The sequence below is a fragment of the Aulostomus chinensis genome, chromosome 5, assembly GCF_037954235.1.
Source record: "Aulostomus chinensis isolate RoL2024-O1b breed Wild chromosome 5, RoL_Achi_v1.0, whole genome shotgun sequence".
Lineage (NCBI taxonomy): Eukaryota > Metazoa > Chordata > Actinopteri > Syngnathiformes > Aulostomidae > Aulostomus > Aulostomus chinensis.
In genome coordinates, this window is record NC_141324.1 from 16,784,948 (window position 1) to 16,806,123 (window position 21,176).

General features: G+C 41.6%; 1 protein-coding gene across 3 annotated transcripts in view; it reads right to left on the bottom strand.

The window, feature by feature from the left end:
• kcnab1b (potassium voltage-gated channel subfamily A regulatory beta subunit 1b) overlaps positions 1 to 21,176 on the bottom strand; it is a 43,339-nt gene that overhangs the window by 17,046 nt on the left and 5,117 nt on the right. For 2 of the 3 annotated variants that reach the window (XM_086203548.1, XM_086203549.1), the window contains exons 2-6: positions 18,373 to 18,826; positions 5,815 to 5,858; positions 2,951 to 2,988; positions 1,852 to 1,931; positions 1,359 to 1,403 (exon numbers count right to left, since the gene is read on the bottom strand). In XM_086203548.1, coding sequence (XP_086059674.1) covers positions 1,359 to 1,403; positions 1,852 to 1,931; positions 2,951 to 2,988; positions 5,815 to 5,858; positions 18,373 to 18,587 — 422 coding nt within the window. In that variant the 5' untranslated portion in view covers positions 18,588 to 18,826. Of the gene's footprint in view, positions 1 to 1,358; positions 1,404 to 1,851; positions 1,932 to 2,950; positions 2,989 to 5,814; positions 5,859 to 18,372; positions 18,827 to 20,234; positions 20,663 to 21,176 lie in introns of those variants that run through there. The other variant, XM_086203547.1, reaches the window with a different exon arrangement.

Here is a 21,176-nt window from a genome sequence, read left to right on the forward strand (position 1 = left end):
AGATAACTCAAACTGCAATGTTCTGATCTAATAGCAAGACACTGCCAGGATGTATTGAATGTCATCTGTGACTCGCTGTCCAGATGGGCTGAATCTCATGGTCAAACAACTTATCCGGTGTGAAGAATAGCAGCTGGATCATCCCTCACTATGAAATCGAGTGATCAATAATTTAAACGGATTCAGAATTCAGCAGAGAGCTGGCAGGATTTGTAGAGAAGTCTTACAGCTGCGGTGTGGCAGCGTAGATGGATGAGTAAGGAATTGTCAGTGATATAGTTGTTTAATCTACGGCTCATTGCTTCAACTGAGTAAACTTTCACTTTATTGAATGACTAAAATAGATCACTTGGATTTATTTAACAGGGACGATGGAATTATCACAGTCCCATTATTTGGCATGAAACTGGTGTTTTGCACAGAGAGTTTATACTGTAGTTATGAAGCTGTTTTGTAACTCTGATCCCCTAGTTGAGCTTTGACACTGAGACATGCCACAAAACCACAATAAATCATCACACTTGGACACGTTCACTTCAAAATAGTGAAGTGACTTCATGGATAGCTGTGAAGGTTTCAGTTTGTTTAAGGAGGAGTACTGAATACTGAGTGAGAACAGCAGCCGCAGAAATGGCTGTAATGTTCACGTCAAAGTCCTCACTCCAAAAGTGTGCTCTTTTGTTTTGGCGTTTTGATAGGAAACGTTAGGAAATTGCAAGTCTTACAGTTCTTTTTCAATTAAAAGTTCATTCTGGTCAATCATTTCAACTGAGAGACTTGGAAAAAAAGGCCAGTAAATACCAAATAGTCTCATTAACATTTCCTTAGAAACTCAGTAAGCAGGTGACACAGAAACACATTCAATAAATACAGCTGCAGAAAAACACACTTAGCAAAAGCTTTAAAAAGCATAATCTCATATGTTATGGCCAATACCTAATGTACTGCTTCCCCCTCAAATGTAAAAGGTCATGAGAAAACATGTTTCCATAACACCAAATGTACTTTTTCTTAAGGCCTTTTCTTGAATTTTATAATTTATTTTGAATAACAGCGTCTTTTCTTTTCCCTTAAAGGTAAATGTTAAAGGTAAAAGTTCAAGTGAATCAGTCAAAGGATCCCTAAGTCTCATAACTTCATAACTATTCATACAGACTGTTTCTTGAATGGAAGCAGATGATGCTTCGTTTAAGAAGAAACCAGCCGGAAAGAAAGTTTCAGACAATAAATGCGCTTTCAAGAGATTCATGAAGATCCTGTTCCTGCTCAACTGTGACAACGGCCTCATGCACAGAGCCGGAGTCTCTCACTCTTTGATGTGGAAGAACATCAACCTTGTTCAACACCCAGTACATTACCTCCAGCATTTTTTCTTGATGATGTTGCCCAGGATTATCTCTGCTCTGTAAATAAAACAAAACAACCCACATATGTGATGAGATTAGATCTCTGTGAGAGCATGTGTGACTGGCTGCTACATCTACAGCATGAACGCCTGATAGAAAGAAGGTAACACATAGCTGCAGTGGGTTGAACGCCTAAATTCCACCAGCGTCCATGAAATGATTATTCACCCTCAAACAGCGAGAACCTGATTTTTTCCCAGAGACTACATCCAGGTCTATAAATCTAGACTGAACCCTGAACATAATGCAAAACCTCCAGTGATGATTAGATTATGCGACGTACTTTAAAGTCATAGCTACCATCCATTTTTTACCTTGTGAGGTGAATTAAACCTTGTCTGGGGCTAAACCTTATTAACAGCTTGTGTCCTACAGGGAGAGAACATGCTGATAAGATCAGAAACTTAATCTGTGAGTCTGATAACAAATGAGAGAGTTCACTCACTTCCCCCCGGAGTAAACCTCGGCCGTGTCGAACAGGTTGACCCCGCTCTCATAGGCGATGGTCATCAGTTGCTCTGCCACCTGATACAGACAAGAAATGTGTGCCCTCATGAACCTCAGAGAGGTATAATGTATCACCAACACTAGCCCGACTACACTTCAAAAAGGATGGGCTGCAAATTCCCTGAGGAAGGAAGGAGAGTAAATTTATTTGCTCTTGAGCAACACATCACCATGAAAACTGTACAGGGTGCTTGTTCATTAAAGTTGTTTACTGCCCAGTGTATTTTGGCCTAGTTCTTATTCAGTTTATTCAGAGCTGTACACAGAACAGCCAAATTTTAGTATCTGGAAGCTACTGTATATGGTATTTGCTTTGGCTTTTAAGACTGTCAGTCGGTCCCTGTGGTTGTTAGGCAGCTTCTCCAGTTTATTTTTTAATTCATAGACTAAATAAATGAACTGGACAAACAAAAGTGAAAAGTGAGGCCACTGCAGGAATACCTTAAACACACCTGACTGGAGGCCAATTGGGGGCAACCGCACTTTTCCTTTTTGTATATAAGTTAAAAAAGACCCTTCTTCTCAGTTTATTTGCTACTTTAGTAAACACTTTTTTAATTAATTATCTAGTTAAACGTTCAAGTTGGAGACAAAACAGCATGATGCTTAATCAGGAGAGGCACAGATCCACCAGTTTGTCAAAATATGCTCACCCCTGTTTGAAAAATCCAACTGTCAATGATCAAAATGCCAAACTAAATGCTTAAAAAGCTGCAAAACAGTAAATGTGGCTTTACCACTTATGTCACATAATCTATGGCCTCTCCTTCCGAGGGTGGGATTAAAGCATTTACTGGCTGGAAGACCTTTAATAATGTTTGACAGGAAGAAATGAGACCTGGTCTTTCTTGAGCTGCAGGCTGCAGTGACATTGAGGAACTGAAGCAATGAATATTTTGGCTCTCTGTCACTTGGTGGGGGGCCTCAAAGTGGGTGTGACAACTGCTCCCTAGTTGGACGGCAGCGTAAATACTGAATTTTAACATCTGCTCGTGATTTGTAACGGCTGAAAGATGGGATCTGTCATGAGGTCTTACCTCATCAGAGATCTGACCTCCAAATGTTACCCATGTGCCTGTTGAAGGAAACATCTTCGTCAAAATTTGGAGAACACAGGAAATTCACATGACATTTAAAACAAACTGACAAAGCCATTTAACTATCACTTGGACAATGCTGACCCAAAACACCTCTGTGCTGTAAATATCAAAGCTAAATGTGAGCGTTGTACAGCTCATTATCTGTTGTTTTTCTTCAAGCCTGAGCAGGTTAAAAATAAATCTGTGTGTAAAAGGGACAGCAGAAGCAGTTCAATCCATTTGCTGGTTGTGTAAACTCGGTGACGTAGACTGACGGTACGCCTGTATGCTGATGATACTCTATGTGCCTTTTTACACTGAACAGCGACCATAATGATACTTATAGTAACAATATAATTTTACAGTGTACATCTAAATTTGATTGTCACAAAACACTGCAGTCACATACTACTCCTGAACCAAACATTGTGAAACTGAGGTAAAGCTACAAGTTTTACTACCTTGTGGTTTGATGCCTCCATCAACCATTCCAGTTAATATCCATGTTTTTCCAGACTCGTATTGAGTGACCTGAATTTCTTTCAGTAAATTTTAAAGATTAAATGATAATTGTTTTTGCAGTGCATTACTGAGTCACACTGAAGTTTCCTTTTGCATATGAAATGTCATCACTTCATTGGTCCCTGCTGTGTGTAAGGAATGCTGTCATAATTGATGTGAGACTTCCTGAGTTTAAGCCAAAAAAAATCTTAACAGGTTCATGCTTGAGTCCAACGGAACATTTGTGCCATATTTGAAGGAACTCCCTCACAATGTTACTGGATTCTGGCGTTTGTGAGGGAAGACATACGGGTGAACAGGTGAACCGACTGACAATCCCTAAAACATAATGCTTCCTGCCACGGCTGCCGCCGCCACACGTATATATCAACATAGGCGCGAAGGTCAGACACCTGAATGGCATTAAACACATGTTGTGACCCTCACGGGCAAATGACTTCAATCTTTTCAGAATTGCCAGGCACACCTTCTGTGTCCTCGGTACTCTGCTTTTCTTTTCCATGGTTTTACTACACTAAAAAGTATGAAAGTGTGGCGTTATTTACTGCTGGGTGTAACATTTTCTTCATAAATTTCTCTGGCACGTATATGATTCTACTATGATTTATTGCTTTATTCTGTTTTTGGTCCAATTTTTTACCTCTAGCAGATTTCAAAAACATAAAATAAAATATTGCCAACAATGGAACATTTTCAGTTTTGTTCTGTTGATTGTTGAACACTGCTCCTGACAAATAAACCTGCACAGGCTGCTCTGACAAAGATGGATGTAAAGAGGAACACTTGCAGACTCTGTCATTCCTGAGCACAATTTTTTGTGAGGGTTTTATTATTTTTCTCCCAATCTTCTGTCCTCTGATCCAGTCACAGTTCATTGTTTTCTCCCACTATGAAGAAATAATGTGGGAGCTGGTGCAAAATCTGTGGCAACAGATCAACCTTGACAGTCTGATATTTCTAAGCTGGCGGTGGACAAGCAATCAAAGAGAAATCGAACCATAATCTGTTGCCCATTTTAAAAAGTTTTGACTGTAGGCAGGAAACCAGGAAACTCTTCGAAGACGAGATCTGTGTTTTTATATTCATGTTCTGTTCTTTACCTTCTCTCTTTCCTATCAACCTTTTTAATAGCTTGTTTTCAGAAGGGCTGCTCGGGGATTATTTGTCTACAACACAATGTATTACCTGGCTTAACCTTAACTTTCCTCACTCCTCCTGCAAGCTTGCATACTTGCGCACTCGCTCAACGATAACATACGCTTTATTGTTAACCTGAATATAAAAAGAGGCAGTCCAGATTCTGTTCTTCCTTGTAAGAACTCCACACATTCTTAAACGCTGTGTCATAGTCAGCTGGACTGTTTCAGTTTGACCTCCAGTTCCACTCTCACCTGGATGGCTGAGAATCTTCACTGTCAACTCAGTTCATTTTATCAGGGAAACTAATATTTTTGTCCGACCTTCTGCCACCTGTCAAATGGAGCTTTAGCTTACAAGTGAAGAATAAGGCTGAGCCTGGTGTTAAAACTGTAGCCAGCGTCGCCATCAAATCAATGGGGACTTTCCCTAAACTGGTAATCATAGAGTAAACACTGATTTATTGTTCAATTATAACTGCGATCATTTTTATTAGCTCCATAAATTTAAAGACTGAAACCAGGCAACAGGAATATCAAATTTTAACAGAAGTTCCTGAAGTTGAGGGATGGATTCTCCACCCCACCCCCACTGCTGGCCAAAACCCTTTAGAAACTCACTATGCAGACGAGTCAGTCATTCACAGGTTTTCAGCTTCAGTGTCTGCTGGTACTGGGAAGGACTGCGTCATTATTTTTGCTTTTCTAATTTCTTTTTTTTGTTGTTTTCTTTTATTTGTTTTGGTCTTCAGTGACACATCCCCTTCGGGCAGCTTGACACTCACATCCTGTAGCGCAGTTCATGCACACAAATAACATAACAGACATGGCACTCACATGCACACACTCAAGAGATTTACTAAACGCGTTGTCAAGAGAGGAGAATGTTTACCACATCTGGTGTGCAGTGAAACCAGTTCTATTGATTAAATATTAAGTGTGAAAATATTAACACTCAGCAAACAGCTTTGTATTGTCTCCAATGACTTTCCATATGAAAAATGCATGAGATGTAGACCCCGATGAGATAATGGAATTTTCTCTGCTGTTTTGCTGACTTTACATTTTCTCTCTGTCGATAAACCTGCAGCTTGCTTGAGTTTACGGATGAATGCTCATGAAATCATGAAACATTTCTCTCTAATGCTAATTAAATTTACTCACCGAGCCCAAGACAGGAGACACGCAATCCAGATTTCCCCAGATTCCTGGGAAGGGGGGGAAAAAAACAAAACAGAATATGACTAACAGAAGCAGTTTTCAGCCTCAACATGTCATCAGCTGAACGCGACAGCAATTGGCACGTTCGGTCTATTTTGCTTTGGGCCAACAAAGATTTTATGCCAAGCCGAAATCTATGTCGTCTCCATAAATCAAAAGACAGAAAAGAAATTCTGCATTTGTACAGCTGAGAATACAAGCAGAAAAATCAATTGTAATTTTCAGGGCGAGGGCGTTTGATGATGAGTTTTCCTGAGTTTGACGAGAGAAGACTGGTGAAGAAGGGTCATCTTTATCACGCCCAGGAACATGAATGAGAGATTACAGGAAGACAGTTGACTTCTTCCATCAATTGCACGTACCCCCCCCATCCTGCCTCTGCCCTCGCCACCTCCCCCTGGGTGGCAGCGCCTCGGCCCTTGGCTGCAGCCTATCGTCCCAGGCTCGGTGGCATGGTGCTGCTGTGACGCCTCACGCTCACTCTGTCTCTATTTGGGAAACGCACTACTCAAGTTTAGCGTACATACACAATCAAATGTATATGTGCTGTTTGTATAATTCTGATGTGTGCCATTATTATGTTCAACCAGATTAATTTTTGATATCTGTATGAGGCAATTGGGTGTGTATCTCATCTTGCCCTTGGCTCATCCTTTGGTAACAAATAAAGTATCTGGTGTCTGGTGGTATCTGATAATATAGATCTGGAGGTGAAGATGGTAACCTCCAGAAGGCTCTAATAGATATCCATCCAGCCATCCATCCATTTTCTTCTGCTTATCCTGTTAAGGGTCATGGGGGGCTGGAGTCTATCCTCGCAGCTTTCCGGCGAGAGGCGGGGTTCACCCTGGACAGGTCACCAGTCCATCACAGGACCAACACATAGAGACAGACAACCATTCACCCTCACAGTCACACCTACAGTCAATTTAGAGTATCAATCAGCCTCGTCCCCTCTTGATGTCTTTGGACTGTGGGAGTAAGCTGGAGTACCAGAGAGAACCCACACAGGAACAGGGAGAACATGGAGACTCCACACAGAAAGATCCTGTGCTGGAGCCCGGACTTGAACCTGGAACCTTCTTGCTGTGAGGCGACAGTGCTGACAACTGCAGCACCGTACCGCCCTCTTATAAATATCTGATACATAAAAAAAATAAATAAATCAAATTACTTTTTGTCCTGAAACAGTGATAAGTTTTGTACACAATTTCTTGTCAAATGTTGCTTTTTCTTTCTTTCTTTCTTTCTTTCTTTCTTTCTGACTTTCTTTTCCTCATTCAGCATTCAGCTACCTCATCTTATACTTGGAGCCTTCAACATCTTCTTACAGCAGGGAGCACTTAAGTCCTCAGATGTTATTAACTTTTCCAACAAAATGCGAATACGTACTCTCAAGCAGAAGTTCTATCATACCAGAACGCTCTTTATTTCTCTGAATGTATCCTTTGAGCTCTTCTACACCTGCTCCCTGATAACAGTTAATTTACGTCCAGCTGTTCTGGGGCAATAATACAACTTTCCCAGATCTCATCAACACCACAGAGGATAAAATAAGACATCTTGCCTCCCTTGACTCAGGGTTGCATCTCTCCGGTTGACATCTAGAGAGACCAAGCTGAGAGGGGAAATCATGTGTTGCTAATGTTTCACAAATAACGGAAAAAGCAGATTGTTCAACCAGCAGAACCATGCCAGATATACTGAGACAAGTGGTGGGCTTATTTTCACAAGATAAGTTCATTTGAGGCGATATATAAACTTACCAAACCTATTATTCTTTTGTAAAATACGGCACCAGTTTCTCCAATAATGATTAAAGTCGTTCTAGCAAACTAATTTTGCACCCTACCAGTATGTAGGTACATTATGTGAGCTCAATCAAATTTTGCAGATGCAGAAATGAGGATAATTGCAATAACTTGTTCCTTTCTGATGTTCCCAAGAAAGCTTCATCCATGATACCATCTTGTTCTGATAGTCTGCAGAACTGTCTTGTCAGTCCTCGCACATTCTTTGGCCGTCCCGCTTGCAATAAATTAAGAACAAGTTGTGTTTCAACGATGCAAACTTTTGTGAGTGAAGGTTTTTTTTTTTTTCCATCTTAAAGTTTAGAGTGAAGTAAATGGGCTGGATAAAGCTGCCAGAGGATAGTGGTAGAGGCAACGTTATATGTAATGTATGCGCTAGAAAAGGGTGAGTTTGCTTGTAGTGTCTTCCTAGACTTTTCAAAAGCCTTTGATACGATAAATCACGGTATCTTATTGGCCAAGCTACACAAATATGGCTTCCATAAAGATACTCATCAATGGTTGTCCAATTATGTTTCAAACAAAACGCAGTTTGTCTGTGTAAAGGGCTGCCATTCCAACAGAGCATGACTTCACTGTGGAATTCCACAAGGATCCATCCTTGGTCCTCTATTATTCCTTATCTATATAAATAATTTGTGTAACATCTCAAACATCTTTTTCCCAATTATGTTTGCAGATGACACAACACTGGTTCTCTCAAACTCAAACTTTTATTCTTTAATAAGGGACGTGAATGATGGCTTAAATGCCTTTGTCACATGGTTCAAAATGAACAAATTATCTCTGAATGTAAAAAAATCTAACTTTATTATTTTCAGTGGCAAAAAATCATACAATAAGGATTTATCTAAAATTAAAATTGAGTCTACAGAGATGCCCCGAGTATCATTTACAAGATTCCTAGGAATAATTATTGATGAGAGTTTGAGTTGGAGGGAACAGATTTTGTGTGTGAGTAAGAAAATATACAAATCTGTTGGTATAATAAGGAAAGTTAGGCACCTTGTTACTAAGCAGTGTCTACTTACTCTTAATTATAGTCTAATCCTCATCTTTCATATTGCAATATTGTTTGGGGGAGTACATTTACAACCACTCTCCAAAAAATCTTAATTCTCCAGAATCGTTTTGTAAGACTTGCATCTCGATCTGTTTGGGATGCTACTGCTGCTCCCTTATTTAAAAAACTCCAGATTCTTACTATTTATGATATCAACAGTTATCAAATGTGCATTTTTATGTACAAGATATTATCCTCAGATGAAAATGTTCCTGAGCACTTTAGGTCATACTTTGCAGCAAACTCTAAATTTCATTCTTACTCAACACGGTGGGCCACAGCTCTACATCGCCCCAAATGTCTCGAATCTAGAAGCCAGTTTTTGTTTAGGTATAGAGGTGTCAAAGTCTGGAATAGCTGGTACCATATTGCCAACAATTGTAGGTCTCTTTCTATCTTTAAAAGTCACTCAGGAGAGCATTTAATCCAAAAGTGTAGCCAAGAAAGCTCTTTATTCTAGCTTTTCCCCATACTGCAAATCTGTTTTATTTTCTACTTTATATTTCAGTGTTGCCTATACTTGATCAGCATACTGTTTATATTTCATGACCATGTCAACAGAAGGTCAACAGCATTGTTTTTTTCTTTCATGTTCTGCATGTAATTTTATGATGCTTTATTTTATTTATTTTTTGTATTCTTAACCATATCGTTATAATTTTATTAGGTGGGGGCTACTGCCTTCTAGCTTGCTCGCTCCTCCCTGCACAGTTTCTTTTAACTGCAGTTATTTGTGTGATGTATTTTATTGTATGTGCTAAATAAACTAAACTAAACTAAACTAATTGTGGCTGTAACAAAGTAGTAAGAAGAGCTGTTTATCTGCAAAAACTAATAATAAAGACAAATTATTTTCAGTTTTTTATTGTTCATTGGTACTGAAATGTTGCCGCTTTCTGGAAACGATAACAAATTTTGTAATTATCCATGAAGACGACTGCAACGGAAATAACTTGTCAGTGTTGTGAGTTAAAGATTTGCTATTAAGTTCCTTTAAAAAATGGTTTCCTTCTTTTGCTTTATGCAGTTACTTTCTCTGAAAAGGCGAAAACCACCTCAAGTGAGTATAAAAACTTTTTTCTCAAGATTGATGAAGTTATGAAAAAAAATGTACCATTTTTAATGGAACACATCAAAACACATTAAAAATATCCCAATATGTTAATGGAAGCACAGTAACCAGCAGTCCAGTGCATGTCGGTATATTTGTCAGACTGACCTGGTGTGCATGAGGTTGGTTCTAAATGATTTGTGGCTCCCAACACTGATCTTGAATGTAGCTTACAGAAAACTGTGACAGGGAGATTGAGAAATATTCCTTTCTACTAAATTATCAAGGCCACATCCACATGCACTGACTAAATTAAATCTGAATACTGACACTGAAACAACCTCCAATTATGACTAGAGAAAGTGTACGTGTGTGTGTGTGAGTCTCTCTCTCTCTCTCATTCTCTCTCTCTCTCATTCTCTCTCTCTCTTAGCCTGACAGCTAATGGTCTGTACACATCAAGATGATCCAAGCCTGAGCTATCTAACAGCCTTTGGCCAATTCAAACAGTAGCAACATCAGTCATGGAGCCAGACGTTCAGCCCAGCTTCCCCATCAGACATATACATGGAAGTGTACCGCTGTTTGGATTATCTGACGGAATCGCATGTTTAAGTGGTAGCCAGAGGAAGGAGGCAGATCTCAGCAGTCACAAATCGTAGGATGCGTCCCTGTCTCGGTTATGGCGGAGGAGTTTGGATATTGTACCCTCCGTCTCTCTGATGTATTATAGAGTGGGAGCTCTGATCCATGAAAAGTGTGGGGGGAGGGGGAGGTTAGAAGTGTGACTGAATCTGTGTGAGTTTGATGGGGGTTATTGAGGACAAGTTACTCGCTGCATTTGCAATTATTGTACATATGTTTATCTTCATATTTACAGCAGCTTGTTCGTGCGCAATGAGCCTGCATACATTTTCATTTCCAAATCAAAGTGAAACTCCTCTATAAGCTACCATGCAGTAGCATTAATGTGCCGTCTTAAGTGTCGGTTAATGATAAGAGAACAACCTGAAGAAGCCGCCTCGCTTGTAGTCCCCAGTGGAGCGATAGCTATACCTGGTTGTTAACCAGCCAGCCTGCTCCAGCGTGTTAAGACATGTCTATAGGAAGTAGGTGCCAGCAGAGGCATGTTACTGAACAAGCAACATATAATCTGTGACAAAGCAAAGAAAATTAACTATTGTGTTTAAAAGAAAGTGAGTGCTTGTTTAAACGGGTGTGTGGGTGGTATAATATAAGAGTGTGTGGGTGTGTGAGGATGCAGAGGAGAAATATAATTGTACAATTGTACATGTGAGCACACTCAAGGAAGGACAAGTTGTCGGTACAAACTTGCACATATAAACAACTTGGTGGCTCGGTCCCTCATGCTTGGATTGTGACCAAAAGAAGCCTTGAAGTAAAATGACAAATGAGTCATTTGAAGACGCCCCCTCGCACAAACCTGTCAGCACTTATGAACATCCTGCACCCAGTGCTACTGTATGTAGCTCGGCCTATTCTTAGTGGATCCCAAGCTGAGATAAAAAAAATGCCAAATTACCATCTGTCTGAGTTCTTGTGTTTAAATCTAGGGAGGACTCGCCTCCTATTGTGGGAGGATTTCGTTTTATCCTGGAAAGCACATATATCAGTCTCAAGATACACCAGGGCATTTCTTATCATCTATCTCCTCGTATTGGATTCCTCAAATCAATATTTGTCAGCTTTGTCAAGGTTGTAAGTAAACAGATAAAACTCCTCACACTGGGGATTAACGTAGACTAAGCAAACCCACGCAAGCCAACCTTGATGGGCGGAGGGGATTAGACAACACCCACCTCCATGTTTCCCACCGCTCCCCTGATGGTGACTATTATCAAAATAATTCTGCGCAGGGAAAATGCATTAAAGCCAGTGCCTGTGTGGGTGGGAAGAAAGGAGGGGAGTGAAATCGAGCAATTTGAGGGGGAAAAAAAAAAGACTAAATAAAGTATGAAAGGAAAGTTGCAGTAGAATCATGAAAAGCGTGAAAACCTCAAGGCTTCAATAATGAGCGGGGAATGAAAAAAGGATGATTTGAGTGTTATAAAGAGCATGCAGGCAGAAAATAAGAAGCACAGGAACAGACGGAGGCATGCAGAGTTGCAAGTCCAAGCCCCAAGTCTAAGCAGATCAAACACCCTTCACAGATAAAAAAAATTCTATATGACAAAGAATGGGAAATAGGAAATGAGGGCCAGTTCCCTTCATACAATGTTTGTATGGTGTGTGTGTGTTTGTGCAGGAGGTATACAGGGACATAAACAGGTGACACACACAATGGGAACTACTTCCCTTTGAGGGACAAAAGCAATTCAGCGTGACAGAAGTAATGACATTTTAGGTTGAAAACTTGGTGTGTGGATGGAGTTAGGTGTGTTAGAGGATAGAATAATAAATGTTAATGTGGCGATGGAAACACGACCCTGTGTGTGTGATAGTCTGGACATGGTCTTCTGCTTTATTTCTCTCCTGGTTGACTCTTCAGTTTGTATGCACAGACCTTTATTTATGATTCTTTTTATTTTAACTGTGCGCTGGTCTAAAATACCTTGACCCATTTTTCCCAAACTGTAGTTCAAAAATACGTACGTGAAAACCTACCAAACTCCCACAGAGTAGCTGTATTTTCAGCAGTGACACGTGACTGAAGCCAGTGGCCTGTGGGTTGATCCTGTACTGAAGAACATGTAGGCACATCTGAAGTGCTTGATTCAGTTTGTTGTGAGAGCTTGGCAAAGTGGAAGGGAAAAAAAATTATTTCATGATAACTAGAACACCTTCGCGCAGCACTCACAGAAAGTATGTCACAATATCTGCGTGTGTGTGTGTGTGTGTGTGTGTGTGTGGGGGGGGGGGGGGGGTTCTGTCCAGAGGAGTTCATCAAAATACAGATGTAAAACTGATAAAAGGAGCTTGGTTATTTGACCTGGAAGGGAAAGCAGTTTTAAAACTGTCGCCATTGCAGAAAAAAAAGTGTGCAGTGTTAGCATTTTTGTTTAGGCCAGTGGGAATGGAGTTACAGTGTCATTACAACTATGTGGTTAGCTGCACCCCCACCCCCCACAGTAACAAACAAACTGGATATATTGATGCAATATGCAAACTGATTCCTTCTGTAATGTCAGTTTAGGTTGTGGGTTGTAGATATGTAATGAATGGACCTTAATAAAGACTGAGAAAGCTGACGATGCTACTTATCTAACGTTGGCCTTGCTCACAGACACCAGTACAGCATGGTCCTTGTTTTTACTTTACTATCACTGTTTTATACAGCTGCAGTGACTTGTTTCTCTTGTATCTCCTCCAATTATTTTTGTGATTAGACTCTGTTCATAGAGCATGAAAAGAGGGGGAAAAAAACAAAGATGCTTTTTACAAGGCCATGCTATTACAAAAAGCTTTTGCTGGCAGAAAACTGTGTTGGTTGTGACGTTTAATTAACATACAAAGTTGTAAAGTTAAGTGAGCGTTCAGGGCAGTTCTTATTCAGTGTTCAGGCAGAGCTCCATGCTACAGGGCTCCTGTTGTGCAACACCCCAGCTCATATTAGAAAAACTGCACATCTCAGCAGAACGGCAGAGACAAGAGCCGAATAAACGGTGGTGCAACAAATTCCTTTTTTAAGGGTGATGATGAGGAGTTTTGATATAGAATTGGGCAAAAAGAGCAGTTCGGACAGCTGGATACACACAGTCAAAGTGTGCATCGGAGCAAAAGCAGCACGATGGGCTGCATGAGTGCAGACATGCATGAAGTCATGCAAGCACACACGCATATATGCACACAAACACAAAGTTCACCACCAAAATCCAACTGAGAGCAACAACTCTAGTGAATCATGAATTATGGTGCACAAAGACAAGTTGCACAGTGGCAGACTATCTAGCTGCTCCAGGTTGCATCAGTCCCCCCGTAGCTGTTCAGCGTCGCCTGCTTCTTTGTAATAATCCATTACATGAACCTTTATACACCTTGTGTACACCCAGAGGAGGATTGCTGTGGCCCAGGAAATGTTCTTTTAATGGTTAACAAACATTAACAACAGCTTTCTGAAAGGTGATGACATTAAAACAGCATCACAGCATTCTGCACCCGCTATATTCTAGTTAAAGCCCATAATAAACCATCAGTTGAAACTAATTTGTTTGACACTAAACCTAGTTTGTTTGGTTGAACCACTGAGACGGAAAATTTACCAAAACAACTCCGACACAACATCCAAACTAACCAAAATTTTGTCACAGAGACTTGATGTGCCTCCTGCCTGAATGTTTTGTGACCCAATGGCAAAGAGGCTAACACTTTAAAACTCACAAATTACTCAGCCCCCCAAAAACAAAAAGGTACGTTAATTAGGACAAAGCATCCTGATCAGGTGATAATTATAGCCTAAATCAGATAAAATGACTGCAGAAATAAAGTGGTTAAACCATCAAACATGGCTACAACGTCCTCTGTATTCCAACTTTCAAAGCTGTGCACCATGACAAACACTATATTTACACCTACGGAGAGCTAGGTGTAAGATTTGAGCCGTAACTGCAGCCTATGTTGAAACTATTTAAGCTGACGCAACCTTAAATATGTGTAGAACATAAAATCCATCCTAAGATAGAACTTGGACAGAGTATATAAAAATACAGCTGGTGCAACCCACAGCCGGGCAGTTAAATGTATAATATATATTTTTCAAATGTATCTACTCTTGCATGGATTTTAGGTCAATGAAGAGAAATAATAATAAAAAAAACAACTCCCTAACACCAATGCTTTTGCTTTAAGGTCTGCTAGCCTGCTGGTGAATGAAATAGAGTGATTCAAAAAGGGAAAATACTTTTAATTAAAAGGCTAGAGGCACAGCGGAGACATCCATGAATGCAAGAATGACATTCACTCTGGGGCTGTTTCAAAGAAAGAAATGACACAGAAACTCCCGCTTTCCTGCAAAACTTGAAGGAAACTAATTGTGCAAAACAGAATAGAGAGTACTTTGGGTGAAATGACTGGTATCAACCACATTTGCTCGCTATATCTTGTGCACACATGCTTACTCACTCTTGACACAGATGCAAACACAGCAGAGGCTGACTCCCTCTCTTTCTCTCTCTCTGCTGGCCAGTCCATCCAAAGGAACCAACAGAAGGGATTTTTGCATTCCCATCTGCAGCTCGGCTCTGAAGCAACCAAGCGGAATCTCCCCCGAACCTCCTGGACTATCAAAAGCCCTTCTGGTGCCTAATGACCGTTATGCACTTCGGTCCAGACGACCAGGGGCCCCCTACCAGGAACCAGAAATAATCGGCACAACTTGTAAAGCCAGCGTGTCTGGTTACATCACCATTTTTGGCACATATGAGCACAATTATTTTAGGAAAAGGTCAAACAGCCTTGTAAGGTTGCAAGTAGGGGACTCCGAGATAGAACTATCTTGGATCGCCATGACAACTAAAAATGCTGCAGATGGTGGTATTATTAGTTCATGCTGTGTACGCTGCATCTTGCGCTTCAACTTGCTACGCCTTCAGATGCTCCCTGAATGCCTCACACATCGAGTGCACATACATGCTTGTACAGTAACGTGTCAGTGCAAACGCCCACAAACGTCTTTGAGAGAAAGTGTGCAACACAGATTTATTTCTACTGGTTGATTGAGGAGGAAGAGATTCCCTGTCAGCTGCCTGCGAATCACCTTAAACTGAACAGATTTGGAAAAAGTGAGAGAGAAGCGGTAGATGAAGGTTTTTCACCCAATAAAAATGTTCAGAGGGCATTTCTGTTATCATCCTCACTGTGTTTTGTTAGGAAGAATTACAATAATGAACAAACCCACGTTACAAACCACTACGCAACATTTTTGAGGTCAGCAATGCTCCTGCATCAGTGCTGCAAAATTTCTCCCCAAGGAAAGAGGGAGTCATAAGAACAAGCATCTTTTGACTGTATATAATTCTATTTGAAACAGTGATGTAATTGGGTTAATGGGAAAATATTTGATGACACATTGGATTCACCAAGCTTGTTGGGTGCTGGGAAGAGGAAGTTAGCCATTTCAATGTTGTTATGGAAACGAGATGAGATTGTGTGACAAGCAGATGCTTATCACATTTAGCTGCTCTGCATCCAATCTGCTCTGATTCTGCTAATTGCTTCTTTTCTGTGAGCTGACCCGTGTGCCCCACTTTTCTTTTTCTGTCAATCTCTCCATTTTTTGTTCTTTCCTCTCTAAATCCATCCGTTTCTATCATCCACTCTCTGGCTCTGTTTTCCTCTCCATCCTCTCCTGCGAGTTCTAACGGTATGAGGTGAAAGCTACTCTTTGGCTCCTGGGTTAGGAGCCCACTCACCGAGATAAGAGAGCATTGTTTACTCCGCCAAGCCTTGTTATGACTCCCACTCAGACACACATGGAGAGCTCTACTGCACGGCTGTGTCACTCTTTGCATGGTATGCCGGTTAATGAGAACTAGCACCTTGAACTAATTTCTTCAAGAAGGGAGACCTTTAAGATCAGCTATGATACGATGAGGGTTTATGCAGGAATCAGCTGGGTAATTTTTGAATTCATCCATCCATCCATTTTCAACTGTTTATCCTGATAAGGGTCGTGGGGGGGGGGGGGGGGGGGGGCTGGAGCCTATCCAAGCTGCCTTTGAATGAGAGGTGGGGTTCACCCTGGACAGGTCACCAGTCCATCACAGGGCCAACACATAGAGACAGACAACCATTCACACTCACAGTCACACCTACAGTCAATTTAGAGTATCAATCAGCCTCGTCCCCTCTTGATGTCTTTGGACTGTGGGAGGAAGCTGGAGTACCAGACAGAACCCACACAGGAACAGGGAGAACATGGAGACTCACACAGAAAGATCCTGTGCTCCAGTCGGGGCTCCAACCTGGAACCTTCTTGCTGTGAGACGACGGTACTGACCACTGCACCACCGTGATGCCCGATTATGAATTCAGTTAAACCAAAAATAAAATTGAAATCTACATTTTTTTTGTGTATCATGAGCTTTTATCCTGTATGACATTATGAGATAAGCAAGTTCAAATATCTTACTGAACTTTCCTAGTGCAGATGTTCCCCAACACCTTCACTGTAACAAATCTCCAGGTTTCATTGTGTTTGCTCCTAGGTGAGACTCTTTCAACAATAATTCATTATTTTTGGTCTACTTTATTAGAGCTGATATATGGTTTATTTGGTGTGTATTGTCTATATTTAGTCCCTAACATTAAAATGACCATGAGCTCTGAACACAGCAATACATGATCTTTTTCATGGTTGGCACATGAGTTCTGACATACAACAATCTGTGGTTACTGATGTTAGAACAGAAGGGTCTGCATCAGGGTGCAGGTTGGGGTAGTGGTTAGCACCAACAAACACCAGACTTTGTAGAAGGAGTTGGGTTGGTTGCCTCACGTGTCAGATGGTTTATGTCATTGAACAAGGTCCCGTGGACAAACAACAGAACCATCTGTTGCTGTCAAAGAACTGAAACGACTCGGTAGAAGAGTGAAAACATCTTATTTGATGGAGAAAAGGCTTCGCTGGTGTTCACTACTGTTCTTTGAAATAATAATAAAAAAAAAAAACTCTCTTTGTGACCTAACTGATGCGACAGCAGCATCTAGGTTAACCTCTTCAGGAGCCTCTGTTTTTGTGCTGAATTAACCAACTTGCTGTCATCACACTTAAACCACGCCTGAATCTCCACGAAGGAAGCCGATTGGTCAGAAACATGGTAGCTTGGGGGGTATGACTTGAAGCCTGACAGGATGCTTTCTCATGTTATCTTGTGACATCGTGATCCCGCCTCTCAAGGTAGGTTGCATTCAGAACACATTTGATATCTTGTTTTATGTGTCTAACCCTAACTGGATCAATGTAAAACATGATTTCCTTAGAGTAATTCTCACTTTAAGAAGAACAACTGAACAACTATTACAGTTTTTTCACTATGGAACAGTATTAACCACAGAAAACAGCACAATGTTGCTGAACCAGAGATTCTGTGTGTCCACCTTGGATACTAACACTGAAATTAATCAAATTTTTTTTTTTGCCATCCCCACATAATAGGATCTTCAGAGGTTGTTACTGGGTTGTCCAGTATCACCATGTTCACCATGCGGAACACCAGTGGGCTGACACTGGTTTACATTTCAATACAAATACTCAACTAAATTAAAATCTTTAATGCAACTTTTGTGAAAATCATCTGCTGAATAATTATATAATGTCTACTCCATCTTGAAGACACACACACACACACACACACACACACACACACACACACACACACACACACACACACACACACACACCATCCCACTCATCACCTGTTACTGCTCATACATCATTGTCTCCATCAGGACATTTTTCTTTGCATTTTTTTCTTCTCATGTTCTTTTTATCTCCAGTTTCTACCACTTCCCATTCATGATGCCATTCATAATTTCTCTTTGCGTCATATTCTGAGTTGAGGCAGAAACTACACACACCTTCATCGTCCTCACTCCTTTCTCTCACACAGTCTACGTACCGGTACTTCATGCCCGTGAGCTTGGCGGTGGACTCCTTCAGGTTGTGGTGGTAGCGGTGGGTGAAGGATCCCAGGCTGCGAGCTATCAGGGCCACAGTGCGAAAACGAGCACGAGCCTGGCTGGCTGTGTTGGGGCTGGTGGCGTTTTGCTTGCTGTGTTCGCCATTGCGAGGGGCCTTCAGCCCGTGGTCTGTACATGCAAAGGACACCTGCATGGCTGATGGCGGAAAGACACGCCGCTAGAGCTCCTCAGAGACACAAATATTGTTTTATGTGAAGCTGAAAGTCAGTAGTCCGGGCCAGTTCTGCACCGTGCTGCTGGATCTCATATGGCAGTCAGCCCGTGATTAATGAGTTTCTCTTGGAGGAAGATCTCACGCTGATAAAACAGCCGTGCGGTCCTGGTCAGTGTGTGAGGAGCAGAGACAGGGATCCTACGTTGGTCTGCCTCCACCTGAAAACATGAGAGAGGATGGAGATGGAGGGCGAATAATGGAGGAGAGGAGGGACTGAATGAGTCAGGGTTGTAGTTAAGAAGAGGGAATACACTTGAAAGTGTTGCAGAGGTTAGAGAGGTTAAGGTCGGAGGTGTTAGGAGAAGAGAAAATGGTCCCTCTAAACCAGAACTGCCAAGAAAAACCTTTGACTCCTCATTCGTGATTGATTCTAAATCTGATTCTAGACGCTTTTTTCTGACCTCAGCCAAGAATATAACTTGATGAAGTAGATAGATGGGTGATATTACCAGATTACCTTTCAGAGGCAATCTAGATCCTCCAGACTGTTCTCGGCCACTGGCAGGATATCAGCAGAAGTGGTGTTTTTCGATGAGCAACCAAGTTCCATGTGAAATGGTTGAAAGAACATTCTAGCTTCTGGAAATCATCTTGATATATGGAGCCCCTGAGCTTCTGATGGTATGGATCGTGTTCTGGATCAGTGATTTGGAAGATCTATTTTTGAAAATAACATGAATGTTTTTTTTTCCTTTTCTTCCTGTCCCCCAACTCTATATTGCCAATTCACCCCACCGTCCTGTCCTGGTTGCTGCTCCACCCCCTCTTTTGCTCTGGGGAGCGCTGGACTACCATATTCCTCCTTTGTCACATGTGGAGTTGTGGGTTGCATCTTTCCACCTGACAGGTAGGAGTTTCACCAGGGACGACACCGTACGTGGGAGGATCACATTATTCCCCCCACTTCCCCTTCATCAGCCATCCCCTCAACTGACCAGAGGAGGCGCTAGTGCAGCGACCATAACAAAAACCCTCACTCATTTGAGCCTGTATGGATGACCACCCAAGCTATAGTTAAGACTGGGAACCAAACCAGTAGCTCCCATATTGGTAGACTACAAAAAAGACCATTGCACTACCTGAGGGTCCTATCAACAGATTTGATGATACTATATTCTGTATCCATGTAGACTCCTTACCCCCAGAGTACGTCCTAGCTTGAGTTTAACTCCTTCGTATCTCACATCAAGTGTTGTTCACATTGTCCACTTTTCCTGCCCCAGTTTAGGTTCCATCTCTTGCTCCTAATTCCGTATCTAAAGCCTTCTTTAACTTTTCTCTTCAGGGTGTTAAGGAGCTTTTGTCAGGCTGCCAAGAGTGGTGGGTGTCTGGGAAGCCTTTCTCACCCTCCAGCCAGCTAAGCGTTTTAGTCTAACACCTGGAGTGAAGAGAGTGACACTGCACAAGAACATTACCCATTCAACACTGTACACACAGATACAATCACACACATCCAAGTAAATGCTTTCACAGAAAAGCATATGAATACACACTGTACTCTCATAAATCTCTGGGACTTAACAAACACACACACGCACAAATCTTTTCTGATCAAAGTGCTCTTACACACTGTGAGCTGTCAACAGAGGTGAGGTAAGATGAGGTTCTTGATTGATGTGCGCCCTCCTGCAACTTTTCAGAGAGCAACCGAGCGCAGTTACACAGCAAGCGGAGGTCCCACAAAGATCTGCATCCCAACAGAAGCAGCAGCCGTCTCCTCAGACCCAAGAACCAGCCTTGTCCCGTCTCCAAAGTCCTACAGCAAAGGTTTTATGGTCCCCAGCTTTGCAAAAATGCCCTGTGTGTTAAAGGGACCCCCGAATGGTAACAGGCAAGCGGAGAGGAAGAAGAGGGGAAAGGAGGATGCATTGTAGCTCACTTCAGGGAGAGGAAGACAGATGCAGTGAGGAGGCGATGATCAGCGCGTGAGGAGCGTAAAAAGAGTGAGCCAGGCTCTGAATGAGGGAGAGAGACAGCGTGTATAGGCGACTGGCTCTGACTGACTGGCTGTAAGAACTGCAGTGTTTTTCACTATGGCGCCACACACTTGCAGAGAGAGAAAGAGAGAGACAATAAGGGAGAGAGAGGGAGAGAGAGAGAGAGAGAGAGAGGGATCATCTAAATGGATTTGATGCATGTGTGTTCATTTATTTGCATGAAGAAACCTCAGGCAAGATGTTAAGGTTCCTTATTGAGGTTGATTACACCAACCTACATGTCTGCTTCCACTTCAGTGTGGACAACTTATGAAGCACTAACCTCTCCCCCCAGCCTTTATAGTATTTGCCCTCTTTACCTTTGCCCTTACGTTATCCATTTATGACTCCTCACACAAAACTGTTTTCTTAAACCATCTCATTAGTTCTACTGGGGAAAATGCAGAGACCTGCTCTGACAATGGTTTTCTCAAAACTAGATGGTAAGTACACGTCGGCTAAAGTGGCACAATTAAAAAAAGATAATCATAAACCATGCAGATGAGGCAGGCGCGGCGTCTTATTTTCCTCC